The sequence below is a fragment of the Pestalotiopsis fici genome (assembly GCF_000516985.1).
Source record: "Pestalotiopsis fici W106-1 unplaced genomic scaffold PFICI_Scf_2, whole genome shotgun sequence".
Taxonomy (NCBI): domain Eukaryota; kingdom Fungi; phylum Ascomycota; class Sordariomycetes; order Amphisphaeriales; family Sporocadaceae; genus Pestalotiopsis; species Pestalotiopsis fici.
In genome coordinates this window covers 3,653,787-3,662,671 of record NW_006917092.1, presented here as the reverse complement: position 1 = coordinate 3,662,671, position 8,885 = coordinate 3,653,787, and the positions used below count along the sequence as shown (strand labels likewise).

The window sequence follows — 8,885 nt, the reverse complement described above, 5'->3', positions numbered from 1 at the left end:
GAATTGCGAAGTTTGTTCTTTCTTAATGCCCTCGCTTTTATGCTTCTGGGCATGTGGCACCAGCCATGAGTAGCGGCCCGATATGATGGCTTGAAGCATCATTAGTGAGAATGCCTCAAGGAAGATTAACTACCTTTTTATTTATGTTTTCTCATCTTCTTGGTTCTATGTGGTTTCGTGGAGATTCGTGCCAACGATATGGTATAACCATCACATTCATTCCCGCGTAATTGAAATTACATGCTTTCGTAGTCTTGAGATTCAAAATTGCTTACTTGTGCCATAACGTACTAAGTTATCTCGGTTCCGTTCTTCTGCTGGCTCCACTGGTGATAATCATACGAGTAGCAGAGCTGCTTCTCTCATTCAGTCTTCATTACAATCTATCACGTCAGGAGAACACTGTCTTTGGTCTCTCCAGCTTGACACCATCAAGCTCAATATCGACCTTTTCGTTGTAAAAACAAATGTATCCAGCAATAAGCGCACTCTCGTGCGTCGGGTTGCGATAGTACCACACAAGGTCCTTGAACGTCTTGTCCTCACCATCTCCAGCCTTTGCAGCCCCGAGGACAATGTCGTAGTACGAAGCGACGCCCTTGTACGGACACTGCGTCTCCGTCTTGCTGTCCCGGAGGGTCGCCGGGTCCAGGACGGCCGTGGGCGGCAGGTAGTAGCGCACGGGCAGGCCCGTCTCGTGGAGGTGCCAGGACGACGCCGCCTCGGCCACCTTGACGCCGCCCACGGACACGGCCACGGGCCGCGTCGAGTACAGGATCTCGATGCGCTTGAATGGGTCTTTAGGGTGCACGTAGATGCGCGTGTCCTCCTCGAACCAGGCGTCGGCGGCGCCAAACTCGACGCGCACATAGCCCGCCAGCGGCCGGGCCGCCGGGCTCACACTACTGCTGCCCTTGCCGCCGTGCGCCGCCAGATTCGCGCTGAAGCCCAGGACCCGGTCCGTAGTGCGGCCGCGCACGTGCAGTCCCATGAGGCTCAACGGGCCGTCGTCGTGGGAGTCATGAAGAACGCTGCGGGCAAACGAAGCCAGTGGTACGTAGTAAAAGGGGTAGTATGGATGCTCCCAGACAAAGAGGGCATCCGTGGTGTCGGCGACGTAGATGCCGTTGAACAGGATCCGGACCCGTCGTGATGCCGCCATTGTCTTGTGCGGGCCATCAGCCAGCAGCCGGTTGCCGAGCTCCAACAGGTCTGGCTTTGCATGGGGTGAGGCCATTTGAGCTTCTTCTCTCCGGAAGGAGTACAAACAATGTTTATAGTGAGCTTGCAGGACGAGAAACGGGAGGACCGTACTGCAAATTCAAGCAAATCAGAACAATTGCGATAGGCTTGAATAAACCATCAATATGAGTTGGGGTCTTCGATCTTCAGGATAATTCAATGTAAGTCTCACAGGTGAAGAATTTCTGTACACTCCCATTCAGCTTGTCGGCTTGTCAAGAAAATAAGTTGCAGATGACGAGATCATGGCGTCACGGAGCATCAGTGGGGTAAAGAGTATATAAACAGTTGAGCTTGGTAAGTATGTAGGCAGTCGTTGGGGTATTGTGAGCTGTTTTCCTCACGTAGCCCTACTAGGCGTGACACTACATGAATGCCATATATATTCCAAGTGCTTTCTCTGGCATTCAATAACAACTTCCATGATCTAGGATCTACATCTCTTTCGTCATATTCTCATCTCACCATGTCTACGAAAGCTTGCATAGCATCATGCATATATGTCGTAGTTTGTGGCCGGCATTGAACTCCCCGTGCAATTACAATGCCTGTTTGTGACATTTATAAAAGAAACAAAGCAAGTAAAACCAGCACACGTCCGCAAAATCGAACTTGTGCCGTGTCTATCATCTATCAAACGAATTTGGGTATCTCAAGGGGACCACCTGCCTCGGGCACAGAAAAGACTTAAACCCCCCGTGCCAATGCTACCAATGCTGCCAAAAATGCTGAAGGAAAAATACAAAAGCGTCGCATCTCATGTACACTATCCTTAATACCTTTCTTCTGCTCCATGCCATGCCCTATTCAAGGAGCCAAAAAGATGCCCTGGTTTCCCCCTCCCCTTTCCCCCATTTGTTTCCGAATCTATGCCTGTCGTCCTCGAAATAAGCTACCTGAACTCCTGAAGGATAGTGACCCCGAGCGTCATGGGATACCTCAATCTGTATTGGGCAAAGTTCGCTCTCTGTAATGTTTGGGACGACGTCGAAGCGGCGTTTGGATATTGACGCCGCGATCAACAAGGCGTGCCAGTTTGAAGGGCGATGGAGTCTGTTGCCGCCTTCGAGAGACTTGCCCCTAGTCATCCTCCACAAAGGGATCTGCTCCGACTCCTAACCGCTTTGCTGCTGGCTCGCCTCCTTGATCGTCTTCGAGGCCGTACTTTTCCATCCAACGCTTCCGGAGAACTTTGTAGATGAAGAGGTACTGTGATTCCGCTTGTACCATCATCTTGCGCTGCTCCCTCAACGTATTCACCGTGTCAAAGACGAGATCCGATGCCTCGCCGCCGTAATGTTCATCGTACTTTTCCAAATCTCCCGAGTCAACCTCTCTCAAAAGATGTTCCAATGCAATGAAAGTCCCGCTCCGTCCCACACCAGCGGAGCAATGGACAATCCGCGGGTTGTCCTCGTGGGCATTCTTGACCCGGGATAGTTCCATGAGATCCAGAAAAGAGCCAATGTCTTCAAGGGAGGGAACACCAAAGTCTGGCCACTTTTTGTAAAGCAAATGCCATACCTCCATGTCATCTTCCCTGCCATCGACCTGGACCTGCAGCTTTCGCATCTCGATTGCGCCCTCGGCTCTTTCTTCCACCTCCAAACACTTGACCTGCGCCCGCCATCCATCTTGGAACTCATCGTGTTCTCCAATGTCAAGCGACTCATCCGCATTGTGTGGGTAGTATGGGAAGCACTTTTCCATGTTGTTCTCGCGAGTTTCGGTAAGCATGACCATGACAGCCGGGCTCTCCATCTGTTCCGCCACCATGCGCCATACGTGCTCCGATGTTCTGCCAGTGGGCCCCTGCATGGCAATATACTTGTGCGGCGAGCGCTGCTCTGGTGCTAGAGGTGACCGCAAAACAATGGGCGACGCGTTGATGTAGTCGGCATTACCCTCGGGAACCTGCAGCTTGACCCGATTATTGTTCCACGGCTGGATGTTGCCATACCGGTCGAGTGGACGGTATGTCGCATCCACTTGGGCAAATTTGAATGTTGGAGAGCTATTCGTTATGGACTGCAGCACGCGATTCCGCTCGTTCCATTGGATTTCCTGGTACTTGTGGAGAATTTCTGTAACACACATATCTCGGTTAGCACGCGGTCCTCGCCGGTCCTAAGCGACGGGGGAAAACAGATAACAAATGCGGCGTACCCTGCTCGGACATATTCAAGAAGGCGGGAACCCTCGGAGACTGCTGCTGCTGCTGCGACTTATGAATCCTCTTCTCTGATCCTTGTGCCCGCCCCCCTTTCACCTGCACTGGACTCGTAGCGGCAGCACCCTTGCCAGGTGACATCATTTCGTGATCCAACATGGCATCTTGCTTCACAAGCACAGGCGAGGTCGGCTGGGGCAGGGCGGCAGGCGCAGGAGATCTTGCGCGCTTGTGCGAAGATCTGCTGGGGAAATGAAACTTCTTGCTAAAGGGAGACTTCGGCTGGCGGAAGAAGCTGGGCGAAGAACCGCCGTTGCCGTTGCCGTTGCCAGTCTGAGGGCGCGCGGTAGTATCGGTGGTCGTGGTTATGGTGAGGACAGGAGGGGAGTTTGTCGTCTTGGCCGTAAGATGGGCGGAGTTCGATTTAGAGGCCGAGTGGTGGTTGTTCGCATTGTCGTCATCGGCAGTTACATCTGCACCAACACCGCCAGTAGCAGCAGCACCACCACCAACAACAGTCGAAGTAACTGGCGACGGCCCGGGGGACGACGAGGCAGGCGAGGCAGGCGAGGCAGCGCGGTTACCCTTTCGCCCGTTGCGCCGAAAGCGCGACGAGAAGGATTTGGAGTCCATCATAACGGTCGGGCGTCTCACCAGTCGGTGTGGGCAGCGCTGGGAAAGACGCCCACTTGCTGAGAGGGCCACGGCGTCGAGGTGGTGGTAGTGGTGGTGGTGATGGTGGTGCTATTGGTAGCAGTGCTGGGCGTTCGCAGGTGTGTCATGTGGTAATGGTGGGTGGTAGGGCGCAATGACGCAACTTCGCTGTAGGTTAGGTATGTAGGTAGGTGCTCGCTCAAGGTAGGAAAATCGGCGAGCCGGAGACTCGGCGTTTGTGCTGGGCACAGATAATAGGTATGCGGTTTTAACAGCTAGGGGCAAGGTTTTCGGTATGGATGCCGGGTTTCTAGATCACTGGGGGGTTTTAATTTTTTTTTTCCCTCTTGGGTGGTGGAATGACCCCAAGTCGCCGAGCAGGGCTACGATAGTTACCTGGTCCTTGAAGGTTAGGTATCTAGAGTAGGTGGGCAGAGTGGGACGGACAATGCGGACCACGTACCGCACAAAGGAGAAAAGGACTTTGTTCTTTATCTGTGATTAAACTAATATCTTTCCCCCCCAAGTGGCAGCCAGGAAAGGGCATTGAAGATTGATTTGTCAAGACGAGGCACGTGTCGCACGCAGATGAAAGTGGATGAGGATTGATGATTGATTGATTAACTGGCCGCCCGACCCCAAAGCAGCAGTGAATGGGAGGGCGGCAGACAGGGCTAAAGTACTGAGGCTGCCTCGTTGCTCTACAGCTGAGCATACATAGGGGGCGCGCTATCGTTTAAGAGGATCGGATCCAAGATATATCCCTATGTCTTAAAAATAGAAGCGCCTCAATAAGAGAGAAAGAAGGAAACTAGAGGCCAGGTCATCTTTTGCGCGAGGACGAGGAGATTCGATGGACGGGGGCGCATTCCATTCAATGGTCTGTCGCAAAAGGCCGACCTGCGGCGTCTTTTCTTTGCAACAAAAGACATTTGATTGGCGTCACGAGTTTCGGGGGCCAAAAACAAAGGAGGTCGTGTGCTACAATACCTACTGTCAGCTGGAAGACTTGCTAAAAATTCAGCGCTATGTGTTACCTAGATCCGCCCGGCGTAATCGCATGTACGTACAGAGTACTTGAACCGTTGAAACTAGCATGAAAGATTTGACACTATCCGAGTACGAGCCTGAACACCTTTTTTCTGTTCCCTGTTAGTATTTTGTTGTTTTCGTGTGTCCAACATTATTAGGACTACATTTAGCACATCGATGGCCTTTATTATCGCAGCTGCTGTTGCGGGCAGATCTCACTGACTGGGGCACCCCCAGATGCATGCAGCTTTGCCATCGATGGCCCATAGTTGGTAGGTAGGTAATTTATTACGTAGGTCATGGATCGCTGCTCTCCGACAACACGGTATTTGAGTAGACGAAGCACATCTGATCTTGATTGCACATCGCACCTCAACAAGGATGGACAGTGTTCATGCACCTGAACGGCAAAGGGGATCAATAATGCCGATCACCCAGGCCGTCGGCGTCTCAGTGCCTGCCCCCCAAAACCCAATACCCAATCCCTCCTTGCCCCCCTCTCGCGCCTCCAATGGCTCACGGCAATATGATGACCACTTGGGACAAAGAAACCCGTGTTGTCATTTGGCTATTTTCAGCTGTCCTACAATCCTGGCTTTAAGATAATAATGCTTGCACATTCCACTAGGATTCGATTGACGTTTGCAGGCACATTTAGGATTCAAGACGCCTATTGGATTGACATGATTTTGCCTGCTCCCCAGTATGCACCCATGACATGACATCAGGCTGACAGCTTCCGAAGGAGAAGATCCAACAAATACCCTTTTCCCGACCGTACCAAATGGCTGGCAACAAACAGCACAGTCCCTGCATGCATTAGGACCTTAAAAAAAAAAATTCCTCAAACATTGACATCTAATCGAGGATGTCCACCGCAGCCCAAAGACCGATAACCCCGAAATCTCTCAGTCGGTCTTGGCTGCAGAGTTCAAGGTAAAACAAGAGCATATGTAGTAGATTGAACTTCCGTATTCGGTATTCTTGAAATGGCACATACACGATGGATTCGGGGACATGCGAGGTCCGTAGAGATCATTTGACCAAACAACAAAAAGGTTAAACAAATTATAAAGTGATAGAATTCCATTGCAGAATGATCAGCCAATTATATCATGTAAAGTCTCGTGTCCTTGAACAACATTGCAACATATTCGCAATCACCCAGTTCTTACTTACCTGCATGCTGTCAAGCAATGTACGCCTATTCACTTACTCACAAACTTTCTAATTCGGGCCTTTGGCGAGGTACGGACCAAGGACAACGGCTCCATATTCGGCGGCCGTCCGGAGGGATTGGGCGGCGAGCAAGGTGCCACGTACAGGATGCTCCAAACACCAGCGTATAAAGAACCACCCAGGTAGTCTTTGACTACATCGTATGCCGATAATCGCATGACAGTAGCGTGGAGCAGCCGAATTGCTGTTTTCACAAGAAACCAAATCCCATTGAACACCCAATTCATGGCAAAACTCTGCGGCGAGTCCGTAGCATTAAGTCTGCAGTTGTACCGGGCATTCGCCTTACTTGGGACTTCGTAATGGCTTAGATGATTTCATGATTTCTTGGCAGACTCTGCAGGCAGCTGGCTGGAATCTGGTTGGGAGCTGGTCGGCGAGATGGCTTACGAACTTCCATGTCATGCTTCTATAAAGGCGTATTCTACCTCTGCCGATCTGCTTGATCAGTTTTTACATCTCGTCCTTATCCTTGTCTTTTCAATTTCTCTCTCAAGAAGCATAATCACAGGAGCATACACGATGCTTTACTTCATGATTCTCACCCCCTTGCTGGCGCTCGGCGCCATAGCCATTCCATCGAAGAGTCAACGACCTCGTGCCAACGACACGTGGCAAGCTCTCCTATCAAATACTACTCTTGCACAAGCTGTCGCAGCAAAAGATGACGAGATCTTCAATTCCGCAAAGGTACGATAAATATGATTCGAACCCCTCAACAATAATTCTGAGCGCAAGTTAACAGAGTAATATACAGGAGCTCGTGGAGAGTGCTGAAGTTAGTAAAGTCCACACGTCTCAAGTCTAATGACTCCATAAGGGGTCTATGGCGTCTCCTCCCAAACCCCATCCTCTGTGGAGTGTTTTTCGTTGTTGGGTCATCTGGATTATGAGTGTCTCATCTGACATTACGATAACACATGCCACTTTCTTCATTTGCTTGATTTCCTCGAAGCCCCTATGGTTACTAATCACATGTCGTCTTAGTTGCGTTGTATTGAGCTTGCCACCGCTTTCTGCGAGGAGCCCTACATCGAGCCTGCCAACATGCACAAGGAGTTTGAGCCTTGCATCAAGGATGAATATAAGCGTATTGTTACCTACGTTAGCGACGCACTCCAGTACGTCGAAGTTGTCGGAGTTGTCGGAGGACAACGTTAATGGAGATGGGCGGATTCCAATTGGGGCGTGTTAGGAACCCAAGGTCAAGGCGTCAAGGTTCATGGATTCATTCTGTTAATCAGATTCAGCTTTATCAGTTACAGATTCGGGGTTGCTTGAATAAGAATTAGATCTTACGGGTGAAGTCCAATACGCGGGAGGACTTTAAGCCAGGCCTTAACGATTCCTGTATCAATCAAGTATGTAGCTGCCGAAAATCGACTTGTTTTCTGCTTGAATTCAAAACTGTGTGACTTCGGACTTAAATAGATGATCAGATTAAGGCGTGTTCTCTCGGGAGAAATTCCATTTCACAAGACGTTATCGGAGAATTCGCGGTTCAAACCCCCCATAGGCCCACAAGGTACCTAGTATATGTATTTATCCTTTCGCAGCCTTTCGTGGCGAGGCAGCGTATGCAAGCTAACCTTAGTAATCTTTTGTTGATATCTTACCTATCTTGACGAACCCATCGAGTCAGCCTTGTCCATGTATGCATCCACCCCGAACATGGATTGATATATATATATATATACATGAAGCCGCCCAATAGCTTGGAATCACCAATTTGTACCTAGTTTAGGTCAAGGTTCTTTTCGGCGATCGCGATAAACTGGATCTCATGTCAAGGTGAGCAGATAGTTCATCATAACGACTTACCAATGTAGTTGTCAGAAAGACCTTGTTGTACTACCAGTAGCTTTGCAATTTTATGCTTTAAGCCAGTCAGGGAATGGAAGAAGTCGGTCAATATTGGACAAAGGCTTTCACAGAAGTCCGACCGAATCCTCAATAGTTGGAACCTATCTGAGAAAAGTCCGAGTCGAATCTTCCTGACGCAAGCAGCTTGCTCCTGCCTTCGAGGGCTCAAATATAAATGATGGAGTATGACCCGTGTCCCTTCTGAGAAATAGTTTACCTGCTCATCTTGGTTAATCAGCATTTCTAGGTCGTCAGTTTTCACCAAAGACGCATCCTCATTCTGCAATACACTTCATCATATCAACGCCACCAAAGCAATTTCGAGCCCATAAAAAGTCATGTGCGTTCAACAGATCACAGAATATGAATGTCTTTGCCTGCCGAAGATAGAATGGCACAAATGCTCCGCAGTAAATTACACGGCGTATAAACGCGAGATATATCGGTTGAAAAACCCATGTCCAGCACACGCAACCCCACGACCAAGTTCAGATGTAAGAGAGGGTCTGAGAACCATGGATAGATATATATGGAGCTAATGACGAATAACCCCCGGACCCAGTGTTTGGTTGTGGTTGTGACTGGTCTCAATCCCCTCCGCCATCGGGCAAGTGATAGTGGTGCTATATTCTTTGATAATCCAGTATGATTATCCAGTTCTCACCTGAGCCGACATGTGAAGGGG

The 8,885-nt window shown here is 49.9% G+C and overlaps 3 protein-coding genes across 3 annotated transcripts; 1 reads left to right on the top strand and 2 right to left on the bottom strand.

Moving 5' to 3' along the window:
- Positions 1-391: 391 nt before the first annotated feature.
- Positions 392-1,237, bottom strand: PFICI_03309 (uncharacterized protein; the record flags this gene model as incomplete). The annotated part of the gene is made up of 1 exon (XM_007831890.1): positions 392-1,237. The coding sequence occupies one exon, from the start codon at positions 1,235-1,237 to the stop codon at positions 392-394; it is 846 nt and encodes a 281-aa protein (XP_007830081.1).
- Positions 1,238-2,322: 1,085 nt separating this feature from the next.
- On the bottom strand, positions 2,323-4,045 carry PFICI_03308 (uncharacterized protein; the record flags this gene model as incomplete). The annotated part of the gene is made up of 2 exons (XM_007831889.1): positions 2,323-3,326; positions 3,409-4,045. The coding sequence occupies 2 exons, from the start codon at positions 4,043-4,045 to the stop codon at positions 2,323-2,325; spliced, it is 1,641 nt and encodes a 546-aa protein (XP_007830080.1).
- A 2,814-nt stretch (positions 4,046-6,859) lies between these two features.
- PFICI_03307 (uncharacterized protein) lies at positions 6,860-7,145 on the top strand (the record flags this gene model as incomplete). Its single annotated transcript, XM_007831888.1, has 2 exons — positions 6,860-7,027; positions 7,095-7,145. 2 exons carry the CDS (start codon positions 6,860-6,862, stop codon positions 7,143-7,145), a joined length of 219 nt encoding a protein of 72 aa, XP_007830079.1.
- Positions 7,146-8,885: the final 1,740 nt, after the last annotated feature.